At 37.8% G+C, this 18,745-nt stretch overlaps 2 protein-coding genes across 2 annotated transcripts in view; one reads left to right on the plus strand and one right to left on the minus strand.

Moving 5' to 3' along the window:
* mindy3 (MINDY lysine 48 deubiquitinase 3) overlaps positions 1-10,089 on the minus strand; it is a 55,416-nt gene extending 45,327 nt beyond the window's left edge. The window contains exons 1-9 of the mRNA XM_081388153.1: positions 9,296-10,089; positions 8,806-8,885; positions 6,621-6,681; positions 5,185-5,361; positions 4,893-4,944; positions 1,761-1,875; positions 1,028-1,101; positions 674-753; positions 326-396 (exon numbers count right to left, since the gene is read on the minus strand). Of these exons, the coding sequence (XP_081244279.1) occupies positions 326-396; positions 674-753; positions 1,028-1,101; positions 1,761-1,875; positions 4,893-4,944; positions 5,185-5,361; positions 6,621-6,681; positions 8,806-8,885; positions 9,296-9,389 (804 nt within the window). The 5' untranslated portion in view covers positions 9,390-10,089. The remainder of the gene's footprint in view (positions 1-325; positions 397-673; positions 754-1,027; positions 1,102-1,760; positions 1,876-4,892; positions 4,945-5,184; positions 5,362-6,620; positions 6,682-8,805; positions 8,886-9,295) is intronic.
* An 856-nt stretch (positions 10,090-10,945) lies between these two features.
* LOC308704062 (uncharacterized protein) overlaps positions 10,946-18,745 on the plus strand; it is an 86,988-nt gene continuing 79,188 nt past the window's right edge. The window contains exons 1-7 of the mRNA XM_081388136.1: positions 10,946-11,117; positions 11,484-11,584; positions 11,681-11,827; positions 12,007-12,156; positions 14,291-14,397; positions 15,689-15,812; positions 18,563-18,679. Coding sequence (XP_081244262.1) covers positions 11,051-11,117; positions 11,484-11,584; positions 11,681-11,827; positions 12,007-12,156; positions 14,291-14,397; positions 15,689-15,812; positions 18,563-18,679 — 813 coding nt within the window. The 5' untranslated portion in view covers positions 10,946-11,050. The remainder of the gene's footprint in view (positions 11,118-11,483; positions 11,585-11,680; positions 11,828-12,006; positions 12,157-14,290; positions 14,398-15,688; positions 15,813-18,562; positions 18,680-18,745) is intronic.

The raw sequence follows: 18,745 nt of genomic DNA on the forward strand, positions 1-18,745 counted from the left end.
ATGGTAAGCAAGTTTGTTAATATTTAGAAATAAAATCGCTACATCTGTCATACAGCGCTATTTTGGCTGTGATCACGTGCCAAGCATGACGCGTCACCATGGAAACATGGGGGGGGGGGGGGATCGCGATGTCGACTCAGCCATCGCAATGAATGATGGCATCGTCTATCGGCCCAACCCTAATGTGGACACTCCGCATCTTTCACACAACACGTGCCAAAATTGGTCTCCAAATTTATCAACACTACAGATAGTGGAAACATCATCTATAGCACATGAATTATACTGTAAGCTCCTGTGAGGGTGTGTATGAGTAGATACCCACCTTGCAATAGCGCAGTGACTCCATTAGTGTGAGGAAGCCAACAGAGGCCTGCTGATGGATGCCATGAAGCTCTAGAGAACAAATAAAAATAAAATAATAATTCCTCTGTCAACTGTACAAAAATAACAGTCTAAAATAAAACACTAAAACCTAATGACCTTAGCAATTCTGTAACTTATTCAATCAGCAGGCCTATGTTAAGTGTGCTAAACCTTGAGCAAAACATTTGATAATGCTGCCACCAAGTGGGCTGCAACAGCAGAACAACTGATTACCTACTTTGAATCGAGTTATTTAAAACAAACAGCATGTCAACAGATTATTATTCAGCAAAAATATGAAGCATACTCATTCCAGAACATTCTCTATCACCGTCCCACACGTTAGACACAGCATGACCTGTGACCAGCAGGTTGATTAGACTTTGGCTAAAAGTATAGAAAGAAAGACCATGGAACAGTCAGCATTCACTAGTATAAATATACGATAACTATACTTAAATACATTTAAATTAAGACTTTTAGAGTTTAAATGTGCTAAAATGTGAGTTTAAATGTATATATATATATATAGGGCTAAAGACCAGCATTATCCTATGGCAACGCAAGATCCATCTACAAGGTTACAATGCAATAAAAACAGCAGCCTAACAGTCTAAGCAATGATAATATAAAAAACTTGATCTCTCAGCATGTATTTTACCTGCCGTGGCCATACACAGGGTCAATCAGAGGTTCAGAGGTGTCTTCAATCTCATTCTTTATGTTCTCAATCCCCTTCAAAAAAGTTAGAAGTTACAGCATAAGTAAAATCACACACACATAATGGATGAACATAGCTAGCTAGCGAATAACATAGTTAGCTGGGCAAAATTTTTCATGTACTCTAACAAAAGTTTGGAGTCAGCAATTTCTTTTATTCAGAAAGGATGCATTCAATTGATCTAAAGAGACAGTAAAGACATTAGCAATGTTACAAAACTTTTTAATCAAAGTATCCTGAAATGTATGACGGGTTTCACAAAAATATAGAACAGCGCAACTGTTTTCAACATTGATATTAATGAGCAATGTTTCTTGAGCAACAAATAAGCATTAGAATGATTTCTGAAGGATCACGTGACTGAAGACTGAAGTAATGATGCTGAAAATCAGCTTTGTCATCAAAATAATAATTTACATTTTGAAATATATTAAGATAAAAACAGCTTTTTTAAAATGTAAAAATATTTCACAAAAATGCATTTTTTTACTGCATTTTCGATCAAATAAATGCAGCCTTGTTGAGCATAAGAGAATTCTTTCAAAAACATTTAAAAAATACAGGCCCCAATGTTAGTGTAGATGAGAAAGGTTTACCATGCAAGCTCATTCTCTTGTTTCAATGGAACAAACAAATGCAGACCTTTTAGGGGTGGGGAAATGTAAAGTTATACCTTTGTAAGTATGACTGAGTACAGGAAAAGGAGAACTCCGAATTTGTTCTTCCAGGTGTCGTATAGTGACAACACAGCCTCTCTCAACTCCGCAACAGTCCTGAGAGTCCTCTTCCTGAGGAAGGAGTAACCACAATGTGACTGTCAACTGGGGAAGATCCTTACTGTAGGTATAATGTCATGAGTTACAGACCAATTTAGACTAAAGCTTTATTTCAAGCTGAGCCCGAAGTAAATTTGTATGAAATTTGTATGAACCAGTGATTTGTATATTTGTAGGACAAGGAAAAGACATTAGAAAAGTAGGGATGCACCGAAATTAAAGGTCCCGTTCTATGCCCCTTTTCACAAGATGTAAAATAAGTCTCTGATGTCCCCAGAGTGTGTATGTGAAGTTTGAGCTCAAAATACCCAACATATCATTTTTTACAGCATGTTTAAATTGACATTTTTTGGGGCTCAGAAAAACGAGCCGTTTCAGTGTGTCCCCTTTAAATGCAAATGAGCTGCTGCTGGACGACACAGGGGGCGGAGCTTCATGAGCTCGTGCTCAGTCTGTCAGGACAAATTCATCTCACGGAATGATGATAATATCAGAAACTCTCAGTAACGGCGTTCATTTCGAGTCGGACAATAATGCCTACAGAGTCAGATTGCTGTATAGAGATGAAACAGGTATGGTTTAGTAGTTTAATTACGGTTATTATAACGTATTTGTCATCTGCTTGTAGGCTATGTATCCATTATTTATTAATAGCCTACAAGTCTGCTGTCTGAATGATGATCAAACATGTACTGATGAGTTTAATAAAGTTTATTGTACATCACACAAAAGATGAAGCGTCAGTTTTACTTCAGAAAATCACCGTAAGAGCTGAGTAAACACAGTAGGCTAAGTTATAAGAAGTGCGCAAGTAGCCAGTAGAGTTGAGGGAGCATTCCTGTGGGCGGAGGTTAGTCAAGAAACGGTTCTGGTGATGTCACCAATGCAGGATGTAGAGGGGTGTAGTCCAATCAAGCCGTTTTTTGTAGTCAACTTCTGTTAAATAAAATATCTCGCTTGGCATTGAACTTTGAGCTTTATAATTTTACAGATATTATTTATGCTCTAACAGCAACATTACACACTAACTAAAGTTTGAAACATGGAATCGCATGCAACGGGACCTTTAAAATTCTTGGTCGAAGCCGAATAACGAAACGCTTGGCCGAAGGTTTTTCCATTTATTTTCTCAATTTTTTCACCATTGCATTAATTAAATAATTAAAATGTGCTTTTCACTATTTCGTCTTGCTTTTCAGAAAAAAAAAAAAAAAATCAAATAACAAAAATACAATTAAAAAATATTTATTTAACACTGAACATTTTTTTAACATTCCAGCAGATATTATACAAACAAAGCACACTATAACTTAAAATAAATAAATTAGTAAAATAATTTTTTTATTTGGCCATCTTTGAAGCCCCCTTCTTGAATAGCCTACGTTAGGCCTATAACTGACTGTTGAAAGAATTAATTCTGTATGCCTACAACAACAAACTGCATTGCAGACATCCCAAGTCTCCCGGAAGTTCCGGGAGTCTCCCGCATATTGATAGCGGCTCCCTGATGCCCGCAAATCAGTTAAAATCTCCCGGAAGCAAGAGCGCGCGCTACGCACGGCAGAGAGAGGGAGCGAGAGACCTTGCGTGTGTGCGCTAGTGTGCGTGTGTGCCTCGGGATTTTATCTCTACTTTCGAACCGAATTAATCAGACCCCCCCCCCCCCCGTTGGAGATTTCTCGAACCGAACTAATCAGAACCGATTTACGGTTTTTTACGGAAATTTACGGACACACATTATCCTCTCATGCCGTTACAGATGCAGCATTTTGACTGTAGGCTGCTTCTGCACGAGATCATGAAAACACGTTTTAATTTATTGGGTCAAGAAAGAGTCGGAGTCTGCGATATGTCCTCCTCTGTCTGGATGCACTTCACTTATGCGCACCGCACTTCAATAAGCCCAAATAACGCGGGTTTTAAATGCCGGGAGATATCAGAGGCAAAAATCTAAAAGTCGATCGGTACTTACTTATGACTTGACTCTGATGGGGTTAATCCGTTTACATGACCACATGCATTGTCAGTTTATTCAGCATAATCGAGTTAATAACGTGCATGTAAACGCGCTCATTCCCTGAAAGTGAAAGCAGAAACGGACTGCGCTTTCACTGCATTAACGGCGCGTTCTCTCAGAGACGACGGTGGATATAACGGTAGGCTACAGCATCTTAATTTACTGGCTTAATATTTCTCTTGTGGACTTAAATTATTGACAGTGAAAAAAATAGAAGAATATTTCTTGTTAAACAAGTTTGAAGTTGCTTGTGATTTTCACAGGCAGAGTTCAACAGATGCTTCGTGTAACTTTATTAGGCCTAGGCGGCCTATATAATTTTATTGATATTATTATTATAATTAATATTTTGTAATTGTACTGTTTTCAGTGTTTTTACTGTCATTAAATATTTTGTTAATGTGCTATGGAAACAAAATACTGACGAACAACGATGCCGCGTCTTCATCTTGGCTCTGTATAAGAATGATGCGTCTGTTAAAACAAGCACTCTTGGCAATTTGTGAATGGATCACCTTGCAATTAAATTTCGTTGTGGGATGTAGTTTTTTTTAGTCTGTTTTAAAAATATTTTCTTTGAGGAGTCCTCATACGCGCGCGTCGGTGACGTCGCATGTGTGGTTATGTGATGTCGCAAGTGTGGTTATTGTTATGAATTTAGGCAAGGCAAATATAATTGTAACTATACTAGCTTCATAATAATAATAATGATTTAATACATTAATAGGAAAACGAGCCAATTATCGTATTGATATCGTCAAAGGCATCTGCCATCGGCGATATCTCTGTCTATCGTCGATACACGATACTATCGTCTATCGGCACAACCCTAGATCGCGTCATCAAAAACGTCATTGTTCGGCAAAATTTATTCGGTCTTTTTACTTATCCGGCCGAACACCGAAAGTGCTTTTTTTGGGTCGAATAATTTTGGTTGCCGAACATTCGGTGCATCCCTAGAAAAAAGAGAAACAAAAGTGACGCTGCGTGAAAAGAGTTTTTGTGCACTTACTGGATGACGCTGTGAAACCTCTCAAAGCCAAGCTCCTCAGCAGCCAAAGCAGCTAAACACACACCATGCAAAAACACAAATGCATTTAACAAGACACAACAATCCAAAGAAATTATTTGTAAGATCACTGTTCACTGTTAATGAGTAAAGACAACTCATCAAGTTTAGACCAACATGCTGTGTATAATCAACCAAACATTAGGGATCATTGTTAGGTATTATTCAAACACTGGCATGTAGTCTTGTTCAGTATCTGTACAACATCCAGAAAGACAGCTACAAATTCTCTTACTTGGTGTATCAGTAGTTTGGCTGGACTCGGGCTCTGGGTGGCTGTCTGTGATGTCACTGCTCTCTGTGGTTTTATCACGAGGCCAGGTGGCCAGGTGAAATGCCTTTGTCTTATTGAGGGACGCTGACTCCAGAATCTCACTGAGGGTGGAGCACAGGACCGTCCGCTGCTCTTCCTCTGTAGGGGAACATCAAGCCATGCATCTGATTGCTAAGCTGCAATAAAGATGTAGCACTGACTGACACCAGACACGAGCAGCGCAACACAATGTGACAAAAGCAGATAGAACCTATTATCATCAGTAAAGCTGTCTACACAGGATGCAGTACAATGCAACATGACAAAAATTCCAGAAGATAAACTAATGCCGTTCTATTTCCATCATACTTGGCCCTGTCCCAAATGGCACCCTAAACACTTGCGGTCTTCCGGCCAGTCTGCACTTTTGTGACATAACACCGCTTTGACAGTCATGAAGAAGTCTGCTGCGGAGCTTGCTTCAGTGCAGGCTCGGCAAAAGTGTGCATACTGACCGCAAGAAGATGCGTAATAGAGCCCCCTACCGCATAACTATGAAAACTCAGAAAGCTGGAAAATTCCATCAATGGCAGGGAAAGTGTCAAACTGGCAAGGCTTAAAACATGTGCAAATGATAGATTTTAGTGATGATGCAGCACTGGCCAGATCGGGTAAGTGACAGTTCCGTCAGCTGTCCCAAGTGTTGTTTACGCTGGCCCCTGGCCATTGGGCACTCCTTATTTTCGAGCCCTGCTTCTATATAAACTGTCAGCCAAATATATTGGACAAACATGAAAATGAAAGTGTAATTTACTAGGATAAGACTGTTCTTTTCTTCATTTATGAAAGCATTCCAAGCAGGATACAAAATGTACACAACATACTAATGAGAGCAACATCTAAGAATGTGAAATATGATCAACACAAAAGGAGTGAGGAAACGACGACGGGAGGAGAAAAAAAATTACTTTAGCTATAAAACAAAGGACAGTCTAACACAACGGTTCTTCCTTTAAAAGTGATCTATAAAATAGGACAAAATAAAACTAATATTATGGATAATTGGTAATACAAGGTTTTTAGAGCACTAATTTTATAGAGTGAAATTATAATTTTCTTTTGTGTAGTCTGCATAATAACTTATATCAAGCAGAAACCAATAAAAAAATCAATAACTATTGACATATTGCAAAAAAACTCACATTATATTTATTGTTCATGAATTATTACATGGTCTTTTTCAATAACAGAAAAGAATACCCTACAATGACTTATGTTCAGAACCTGAAACAGGATTTAGAGTAGGCTGAGATTATCACTCCATGCTAAAAACGGTTTGAGATGCTCTCAAGTGCCTGGTTTGGGTACCCAAAAGTGGAAACAAGGTGGAATTCTCTTTAAAATAATGCACAGCAAACCTGAAATATCTTTCCAGTTTGAGCCTTCAGTGTTAAACAGAACGTTCTTCAACAGGAAAGCCTGAAAAATAGCAAACAAAACACACAAATCATTAGGGCTCCACTTAACAAGCCAATAGGAACAATCTGACAAAATAGCATGTCAACACCACAGTATTACAAACAGAGTTAGAGAATAGGGTAGGACATCATACGCAAATCATGCAGCATTTGTGATAGAAATGGACTGTCAGTGCAAGACTAAAATCTCTAATATATATAGCAATGACTTAGCCTAATAACTTAACAAATTTTAAAACACTAGGCATTACACTTGTCGACTTTGTAGGGCTGTAACGATACGCGATATAAAACCGAAATTGTGATACTCAGAGCAGGCAGAATCGCGACACACCCCTTCCAACTCCCAGAGTTATTGATCCCGTTCAGATCTAAAGCTACCACATCTTCAAATTACTATTAGTATTATTTGAAGTTAACATTATAAAATACGTATACCTACACCACAAAACTAGATGAGGATAAATTATTTAAAATTGGGCAATTCCAGCATTATGGACATGACACTTGCATTACAAACTTGAAATATAAATTCTCAGAAAATGCATTTAATACCAATATATTAAAACTTCTGTTTATATATCCATACTCCCTTAATAAAGGAGTCCAGACATTAGAAAAATATAAGTCTACACATGCATTTTATATTTAATATGAGGGGAACACACATGTATTTCCATTACGGACGTGACAATTTTTTTTTAGGTGCCAAAATATTTTTTAGTAATTCTGTGAATTACACTGCGCAAACCAAAACCACCCACCGGATGAAGAAGGGTTGGCTCTCCACAGAACATAATATATTTATTTTATTTTATTTTTCGTGTTCACATTTATGAGGAAAAAACAATGTTACGGACGTGTCAGTTCCCGGTTACGGACGTGAGCGCTCTGAAAGCGGCACTAAAAGACTGCTTTAAAACTTTCACAGACACCTCAAACAGAAAGCACAAAGCCTTTCTTTAAAGTTCATTTCGTTTTGTATTAATTGTATGTTAATTTTAAGCAATGTTTCATCAACCAATTACCTGGATTTAATAAATAAATCCAATAAATAAAAATAAATATAGCAGACAATAGATAATCACGACACGGAGGTGCAGGCGCGTGAACTGGAGCTCGTCTCATAAATGAACCGAAACTCAGCATACTTGCCTCACAGACCTGAGAAATATATCTATTGTCTACAGAAAGCTTGAAATATCTACTTTTAAACAGAACAATTCAAAACGAAACAAAACTATGTAGTCCGTATGAAATGTGCATTTCTCTCTGGCGCATTCACTACTGCGAAGATCGCGAGTCAGCATCGTCAACTTCATCTTTGCAGCCGACACAGAAAATACTTGTTTATTAATAAACAATTAAAATGTCTCCTTGCTATATTTAACAAATTCATAATCATTACTTTTGCCGGTTCTTTGTGACAGCTTTTAGGTGCTTTATTGGCAGTGCCACCCACATGTTACATGAATGTTATAGCTTTGGCTATTTATTTATTTTACTTAGGTATTAATATCTCCCCCCTCCCCTTCTTTCAGCTGACAAATGAAAGGAAAAACCTAAATGAAGTGTCTTAAAGTGATAGTTCACCCACAAATTTAAATGTTGCCATCATTTACTCACCCTGTTGTTCTAAACCTGTATGAGTTAAGTTTCTTTCTTCTGTTGAACACAAAAGAAGACATTTTGAAGAACGTTGGAGTGTTGACGGTAGCCATTGACTTCTATAGTATTTTTTTTTCCTACTTTGGAAGTCAATGGGTGCCGTCAACTGTCTGGTTACCAACATTCTTTATAATATCTTCTTTTGTGTTCAGAAGAAGAAAGAAACTCTTTAATAAGGTAAACATGTGCTGGCAGAAATCCATTCTTCCAAAGGTATTCCTTTATTGGGTGTTTTAATGATAGCGGTGGAGAGTGCTTGTAAGATGTCAGTTCAAAATTGTTCAGCATGGTTGCAGTTGACCCAGATTTTTTTGTAATTTGTCACCAACCTGTATACTACATCACTACAATGCAGCTTTTATGTTTGTACTATACAAAGCCATGGGTGTTGACGATTCATTATTGAACATCATCATAACCTATGAATAAAAATAAGGTTTGAGAGAAAGTTGAATACCTGTACAGGTGCAATGACAGCACACGGTCCGCCTTCAAACTGCTCCAGTGCAGAGCGCTCAGCCTCAGTGAACACAAAGCCTGTGGAAAGAAATGCAGTGAACACAAAACTTAGTCAATGTCACAAGTCTCAGTTAAGCAATTCATCACAATTCAACTGGGCAAGCAGTCAATGTGAAGTAAAATGGACTTGGCATAGGTCTTCTTTGCTGACAACTACAGAATTTTTTTACAACACAAGTAATGGATGTAACGTTATATCCTTGAAAATGAGATTCAACCTCCATAATTTGAGTCAGCATTCAGGCTGGATTACACAACATGACTTTTGCTCAGATTTTTTACCATCCGGAAAAACTAGAAAAGCCTGGATAAGTGTGATCCTCACTAATTTACTGTATTATGTTTAGTTTTACTCTATAACCTTTTACAAAGTCGGCATGTGTATGATGCCTTTTGTTTTAAAATCTGTTCCGATCGCTTAACGTTACCTTGAGACCACCTGCGGAAGAGGGATGCAGGCACTCCTCCGCCACTTGGTCTGCCCCACACCAGATCCACTACTTCTTTACTCGTATCTGACATTTCGTCTCTTGATCTTCGTTGATAAGAACTCAAAACCAAGCATCAAGACCAATGGAGATCCTTGTGACAGCTAACCACTGTAGTGCACGCGACGTGGCTAGCACACTCGTCCTGGCCTGCTTTTGTGTTCCGCTGAATCTTAAAGATTTTGCTTTGGTGGCATTGGCCACAGATGCGCTACTGGTGCGTAAACTGTCCCGTGAGCGACGAATTATAGAACGCTCGCGCCAAAAATCGTGAAAGAACGTTGGATTATGAATACACAGCCTCTATAGCGACAACACACCACAACCGCTCTGTTAACCTCATAAGGGTTTAATTTGTGTATGAAATTAATGTTATCTTACGTCTTATCCAGTATTCGCTTCCTTAATTCAAGGTTTCTGTTCTGTCTGTTTAACTAGACAGGCCTGGTATGTCCTCATTGAAGTAACTCACTCACCATACGGTCTGTGGCTTGCTACATTAACGTTACCTAGACGTCAAAAAAACAACAACAACGTTTAGTTCTTTCCTCCGACCGCCTATTTTAAGAGTAGCCAACGACTGTCAACTCCACTCGAGAACACCGCGAGAAAATACTGAGGATTTCAATGTAAACTGCTCGCTGTGGTAACTGCAGAGTGCTCTATGATCCATTCAGTTTATTTACTACGTTCCTCCACCTCAAGTTCGACTTTGTGAGAGATTGGTTCAAATCGAGAAGGTTCTGGTGACGTTGAGCGAGAAAAATATTTGATTGGCTGTCCCGTCGATCAATCACATAGCAACGATGACGTCTTGTTTTGCCCGCCTACAAAACGGAGGCTGAGCTTGAATATACTGTAATCTTGGCTAAGCAATGTTACATAAGAAAGAGATTAGGCAGCCATAAATTCTTAAAATACCAACAGTGGAGTAGGCGCACCCACAGAGGCTATAGTGATTTCTTGCCGACAGTGTTACCTTCTAAGCCTATAAAGTGTGCAGTGAATAACAGATGGTTTCCTCCCCTAGATAATATAACACCTATACATTGTAAATATACATGAATACTGCATATTTACATATAGCCCTCTGGCAAAATGTTGCTTTGGGGTAACTACTATGGGATTAATTTATGTGTATAAATTAACAAAATAATAAGTAAAAAAGAAAAAAGACTGGTGGTCATCAAATCTCTCTTTTTTTTCTTTTCTTTTCTTTTTAATTTTTGTTCCTTTTTTTTTTTTTTTTTTTTACGTGGTGCAATTTTTCACTCATTCAAAAACTGTTGGCGTGTAAACGTATACCATATACATATTACACCAATACTTAGTTTAAAATTATTTAACAACATTTCTCTTTGCTCTTTGCATGAAACATACCTGGCTTAAACATTCCTCGCCTGTTATTTTCTAAACTTTTTATTCATGTTTTTAGTAATGTGGCCCGTTTTGTTCTGAAATGTGCGTCGAGAAGAGAAACAAATTCAAACGAAACATCTGCGCTTCAGCGACAGACGCTTCAGAAATCATTGGAGACTTTTATTTTGTTAAAGATGTAACAGGAAGTCAATCCAACTCTTTCACGTTGTAGCCCATGCGTATTTTCACGCAGGCAAGTGGACGCTCCTCCAAGTGGAGAAGTCTTTTCCTCTACATACAAAGTAACATAAATACACAGTTTTTTATCTAACAACAATGGGCGGACAGGCAAAAACTAAAAAGAAAAGCAAAGCTAAAAGAAAAGACAACAAACCAAATAGAGGTATGTCAGTTTTAGCAATCAGCAATGTTAAACTCTGGCATTGCTGTTAAACGAAAAATATTACTTTAATACATATTATTTAAAATCCCACATCAATTAAACCAATTTCTTGTTATATAGACTGGACATGATAGTCACCTCTGCTGGTTTTGACAATAAACGGTTTGATGTAAACATGACGTGTTTCATGTGCCATGTGGCGTTTATTGTGATTTTTTTTTGGAAGAAAAAAATGTTGACAAACTTGTCATAACTGCATTTAGTCTAGAATTATTACAGTAAACTATTTTTGTAGCCATATCCTGTCTTCAAAAGGTTTGATTTGGTTGTTACTAACTGATTTTAATTTTTTTTTTGTATGCTCAGGTGCCTTAATGTCACCACAGGAAAGAATGAAAGCAAAGATGCAGGAAAGGGCCAAAAAGAAAACAGCTGAAAAATATACTGTCGATCAATTATTGGAAAAGGTAACATTTAGCCAGATAAAGGATTTTAATGGAAATTAAATATTAGATTAGACTTGTTTTCAGATTTCACTAGTGTACTTTCTCCGTCCCTCTCAGACTGAAGAGTGTATAGACAACTTTGACTTTGACATGGCCAGTCTGTACTGTCAACGAGCGCTGGATATTGAACCAACCAACCTGACCATCCTGGACATGCTGGGGAACATCTGCGCCGAGCTGGGAGATGTAGAGAAAGCTAAACAGATATCCTTTACACATACTGCGCTTCCACAATTCAATGGTCTTTGATTATGAAATCACTTGAATACTATTGTGTATGTATGTCACCTGTACTGTTCACATGAAGCTTCTAGTCTTGTTTTTCCATTTGTTAAAGAGGGTTTGAGCGTATTTGTGTGTTATGGTCCTTGACAGCGGTGTGCGTGTATCTGAAAGCGGTGGAGCTCAGTCCAGATGAGGGCCACAGTAAGTACATGTACCTGGGGCAGATTCATGCAGGCATGGAGGCTGTACAGTACTTCAGTAAAGGAACTGAGGTCATGCTCAACACCATGGACAAACACACCAATGAGGCAAGACAATGCTGATACACAGTTCATGCATTTTAAATGAATTTTTGATTCACTTGATTGTTTCATTTACACATTTATATACACTGTCTTTCAAAAGTTTGAGATTAGTAATCTGGAAGTAGTTAATACTTTTATTCTGCAAGGAGGCATAAAATTTATAAAAAGTGACAGTAAAGAAAAAAAGTTTTTAAAAAATGCTGTTGTTTTGATCTTTCTATTCATCAAAGAATCCTTAAAAAATGTATCACATTTTACAAAAAATAATAAGTAATAAAAAAAACTACTTATAATAAATGTTTCTTGAGCAACAAATCAGCATATTAAAATGATTTTGAAGGATCATGTGACGCTGAAGACTGGAGTAATGATGATGAAAATTCAGATTCGCCATCACAGGAATAAATTACATTTTAAAATATATTAAAATAGAGAACTGTTATTTTAAATTGTAATAAGATTTCACAATATTACTGTTTTACCTATATTTTTGATAAAGTGGTCTAAAGTGCTGGTCTAAAGTTGCACACACAGTTCTAGTTTAGTAAATATAATGGGCAAGTACTAAGATGAGTCAGTGAGTCATAGCAAGAATAAACCACATATATTTTTAAGAAAACACAGTATGCGTACAGTTGTAGCAGGTTAACAGAAGATGTAATTGTATGTGTTTTAACTTTCCACAGAACCCTGAAATGGATAATGACTAGCTGAGACCAGAATTGTACTCTCTAAGATACAAAGGAATAATCATGTTGTTTTGAGCTCCCAGAGCTTTAGCTAATGTATAATGGATGCATTCCAGCATTATGGTGCATTTTGGTTGGACAGCACTTTCTTTGCATTGATTAAGTTAGTTGCTGAATCAGAGTAGTGCTTTCTGGGAGGCACAGAATTAGCCCTGATGTAGTAGCAGGAAGCATTTAGTCATGCTGAGCCAGTCTCATCGTGGGCCTTTGTGTGATGTTTGTGTCTTTCTATGCAGGGCATGTTAACAGAATATACAGAAGAACAGATGTGTGTTGTTCCTGTAGGTGGAGAGCTATTGAAAACCACTTGGTCACAGACATTGTTTTACATAAAAGCAAACTGCAATCAATTGAAATGACCACACATGCTGTTCTTCTTGTGCATACATTACTGTGTATTGGATTTAAATGCTGTGAACAATGCTTTGAGCTTTGTGGCCCCATGGGTGAGACATGCATCCTCAGTGGTCTAAATGATTTGTGAAAAGAAAGCAGCTATTGGATTTCTTTAGGTTTAAATGTGCAGTTAAATTTTTCTGCACTAGAGGGCAGTCAAAGGTAAGCAGAAAAACAGTGAATTCACGTTTCTTTTCATTCAATTCACATTTATTTGAATAGCCCGATTCACAATACACATCATTTCAAAGTGCATGAGTCCAAATTACAATTTAGAGAGATCTGTTATCAGAGGTAACTGTCTAAAAAGTTATGCATTTCAGAAATGTACATATACAAAATCACAGTTTGCTAAAAATGTAATAATTAAAAAAAAAATAATTTAATGCAGAAACAATGAGCTCATTGAAGTAATGAATACTTGTTTGTTAAGAAATGATTATGAGATTTAGAAAATGTAGCATTGGTGCATGTTGACAGTGAAGACCTTTAGAGCAGTGGTTCTCAATCAGTCTGACTCCCATTGTTTAACAAAATATTCAAAAGTTCCCCATATAAGATATGAAATTTTCTTCCAGTATTTCTTCTGTAATTATGACAAAGCTCCTTAATTTTAAAGAAACGAGTGTGTTAATTATGATTCCAATATGTTGCAGTATGTTATGTAAGCTATAATATTATTATATATTGATGAATATTATAATTTGCCATGAAAATATTATAAACCTATTGTGCTCTAGTTCCAAGTCTTCTGAAGCCATAAGACGGATTTGTGTGATGAACATGTGCCATATTTATTTTGAAACCCTCAGCGGAGACATAAATTTGGTCTGTTCGTGTTTTTTAGGAACTGTTTGAACAAAGCTTGTTATTGTATTCCATGTAAAAAAACAAACAAAAAAAACAGTGTACAGGTTTGGAATACAATTATGAATTCATGAGTGAATTATTATTTTCAACTCATGGTCATGTGTGGATCTGTGTCCTGATAGGCTAGTGCATTTGGAGCGGCCGCATTCCCTTCTGAGGTTGCTGTCACCAGGAAGGAGGTCTCTGTGGCTTTCTGTTCCATCGCTGAGATCTTCTTCACAGATCTCTGGTAAATTTCTTTTCCTTTTTACACAGATGTCTGCTGGTATTCATTCATACCATAACTTCTGCCGTTCTTTGTTTGCTCTGGCCTTTCTCACTCTTTTCATTTCTCAACCTTTTTGGCTTTCTGTACCTGATGATATGATATGCCACACACACACACACACACACACACACACACACACACACACACACACACACACACACACACACACACACACACACACACACACACACACACACACACACCTGGGACACCGCAACAGACAGGAGCCCATCTGCTCTGAGGCCTGCAGAAAAGATCTAATCACAGACTGGTTGATAGAGGGATAGAGAGAGGAAGAGGGTTGGGAATTCAAGATGGTTGAATGGTAAGAGAGAGATGAAATGTAGATCTAGATTGGGGATGCGCTTAGTGTTGATTGCCGAGGATCTTGGCATAGCGTGACTTGATTCAAACCTTGAGATTGAAATTCAAAGCATCAGGGAAAGGTCAGGTTTAATGACTATATGTAAGAACCATACCATTTCACACATCAATGTACGTTATGAAGGTACAGCAGCAGCCTCTAGCAAAGTACAGTTTGTCTGTGCCTTTTCTTATTGATGTACTGTATGGTTTAATGTGTGCATCTGGGTGTGTTGTTTTGGTAGATGTTTGCTGCAGGCGATAACTGGAAAATCAAGAGCAAAAAAAAGTGTGTGTGCTAACAAATAATATTTTCTTCAGTAGTGTGGATGCCCTTGGGTGCTGTGGAAACTCTGGTTTAGTTCAGTTATTGGTCAAACTTGTAATTTTGTGCAGACATTGTACACAGATCAAGCTACAAGACACAATGTTTGTTGGTTTAAAAAATAGTTCTTATATCATTTTTGTGTGAAAGTGTTCAAACACAGGTTTTTATGCAGTTTTATTCGCCCATATCCCCCTTACTTCCACTTTTCCTGTACTGCTCTTTTATCTTATCCCATGTCCTCTTATCCTTATCTTGTTCTACTTCCTTTCAATGTACTTTACTTTCTCTCACCTTATATCATTAACTGTTATCCTATTCTATCCTTATCCTTTTGTCACTTCTTCTTGTCCTATCCTGCTACCTCTCATTGTTTTGGGTTGGAAAAATGTAAATTTAATGAAGGTGTTAAATCAAAGTTATTGATTGATCATAATTTCTTTGAAAACATTTGCACACAGGTTTTTCCACAAAAAAATGCACATACACATGGTTAGTGATGATAACTTTAATAACACTGAATGATTTTAATGTGCTTTAAATAACTATTTTTTGGTTTGACAGCATGGAGGAGGGCGCTGCTGACCGCTGTAAAGAGGCCATCGATAAAGCTCTACAGTACGACGAACAAAACCCTGAGGCTCTGCAACTGATGGCCAGCTATCTGTTCAGCATTGAGAAAACTGAGGTACAACAGGACATCTGTGGAGTGAATTACCCAGAGTTCCCCTCACCGTCTCACTGGATCACTGCACTTTTAGAAAGAAAAGCGTTCTGAGCTGCGGGTCATTATGCAGTCATAATTACTGTAGGTGGAGAGCAGCTGAGAGAGCTGAGTCATGTGTTTCTGAGAAGGAGACACAGATCAAAATTGTGTGCAAGAGAATGAGCGAGTAAGAGAGACAAGTTTTTGGGAATGTATGCTTGTTTTTGTATGAGAAATAGACAAAGATGGCAGATGCGAATTAGGTCACAGGTAATGAATTATAAACCATTAATAGAACAAGCTTGTAGAAAAGGACCCACTGTGGGACATATTTTCTACGAGCGCAAACACATTCACTTCGATGCAGTTCCTCATTGAACCATTAGGGGGCAAACAGACATAAGACCAGCACATGTACTAATCCTGATCTACCCTCTGAGTTGAGCGTCAGTGTGCAGTTTAAAATGCTTGCAACATTTGTGAGTATTTTCACTTTAGAGGACAGTTCCATTTCCCTTCAGAGAGCTGACAGTAGAACTTGACTTAACAATCATAAACTTGAGTCTCTTTGTGTGCTCTAACCTCAACTTCTTTCATGCTTGTTCTTTTTCATCTCATCCTACGTCACTCTCTCTCATCCTATATTGCTCCCTCTAGTTCTTTACCACATTCTATAATCCTGTACAACTTGCTCTTATTTGTGCTATTTCCTACTTCCTTTCATATTTTGCTACCTCCTCTCAATGTATGCGACATCCTTTTGTCTTATCTTATTTTCTCTCATCTTATTGCTCCTTATTGTCCATTCTATTTCCTACTTCTCAGTTCTCATCATATATGGTACCACTTCTTCTCATCCCCTCATTCTATTCTCATTTTCCTCTCAACGTATTCTACTTCCTCTTATCCTTTACTACTTCATCTCATCCTATCCTACTTCATTTTTGTCTCATACCACCACCAGTTATCCTACTTTGTCACTTCTTTTCATCATATACCACTTCTATTCCCCTCATCTTATAGTGTCATGTTGTACTATCCTAATTCTTGTCATCCTATTCTGCTTCCTACCCTCATATCCCTCATATCCTATCCTATTCACTCTGTTCCAAGACTGTTTTCTCTCTTCTCATCCTATATTGTTCCAGCTTGTCTTTTGAAATTTTCTCTTATCCCAGACTACTTCATCTTATTCATGCTATTTCCTTCGTCCTCTCATGCTTTACTACTTTCTCTCATCATATACCATGTATTATTCCCCTTCTATTTCCTACTTATTTGGATATATACAGTGCCACTTCACTTCCTCTCATCCTTCATCACTTCTTCTCATGCTGTAAGACTTCCCCTCATCTTATCTTACTTTCTCTCACTCTGACCTACTTCCTTTTATCCTATCCTGCTCCCTTTCAATGTATTATACTTCTTCTCATCCTTTACTTCTTACCCTCATCCTATCCTGCTTCCTTTCATCTGGTACTACTACCTGTTAAACCTACCTTCTGTCATTGCCTCTCATGCTTTACTACTTCCACTCATTCTATACTACTTCATCTTTTCTCGTCTTACTTCCTCTCATGCTATAACACTTTTTATTGCGTATGCTTAGTACTTTCTTTGGATCATATACAGTACTACTACTTCTCGTCCTGTATCATTTCCTCTCATTTCTTTCTCACTTTCTCTTAACCCGACCTACAATTTCGTTTTATCCTACCCTACTTCTTTACTGTGCTTTAATGCTTCCTCTCATCCCATCCTACTTCCTTTCATCTCATACCACAACCTGTTGTTGAACTTTGTCACTTCCTCTCATTCTATAGACCTTATGTAGCCCCGCCCCTTTTCAGCGCTGCGCTCCTTGTCTTTTGACTTCCGGTCTGTATTTTCACAGTGATATTGCGTATTTATGAATGAACGGCTCGTTTTAAAATCTTCCCGGTCTACTGACATTTGTTAAGACATCTGCTTTAAACATTACAATATTCGTGATAACTTTCGTTAACTTTACATTAAGTAAAGCTTCAAAAGCTAATTACTCCTGGACAGCAATGCCATAGGAATATACAGAGCGACCGCAAAAACGGAAGTTCAAAGACAATATTCTAAAGATGACGGCGCCCTCGTTTCTCTGGCGCATAAGGTCTATACCACTTCTTCTCATCTTATAGAGCTTCCTGTTGTCCTATTCAACTTCCTAGTTGGCATAGTATTATATTTCCTGGTTCTGAGTCCTTTCATCCCATCCCACTACCTCTCATGTCATCTTACTTCCTCTCATGCTATACTGCCTAAGCTATTTCCTACTTATTTGCATCATATACACTTCCTATCATCCTTTATTACTTCCTGTCATCCTGTCTTACTTTCTCTCTCCCTTACCTACTCCCTTTCATCCTATCCTGCATCCTCTCAACATATTCTACTATCTGTAATCTCATACCACTACCTGTTATCCTACATTCTTTCACCTTCTCTGACCCTCTACCACTTCTTCATATCTTTTAGAGCTTCCTCTTGGCCTATCCTACTACTTGTCTTTCTGTTCTATTTCCTAGTTCCTTGTATCCTATCCCATTTCTTTCATCACATCCCATCACGTACCATCTCATCTTTCTTATGCTCATCCTATACCTCTTCCTGAGGCATGTACCATGTACCTGTATTTTTAGTTTTACAATCAGAATACTTGGAGAGGCTCTTTCAAATTAATTTTATCACACTTTATGCAGGAGGGGCGTGACTACCTAAAGAAGAGCGTGTCGTCATGGTTACCTAGTCTACAGAAAAAGGAAGAGTCATTGGCGAGCGCAGAGCACGACATGGAAGAGGAAGAAAATCCGACTACGGTGCGTATACAGGTGCTTGTGTTCCAAAGGCAACAGAGAGATAAAGATAGGATGCATCATGACCTC

Source organism: Scardinius erythrophthalmus (genome assembly GCF_964197995.2).
Source record: "Scardinius erythrophthalmus genome assembly, chromosome: 16".
NCBI classification, from domain to species: Eukaryota; Metazoa; Chordata; class Actinopteri; order Cypriniformes; family Leuciscidae; genus Scardinius; species Scardinius erythrophthalmus.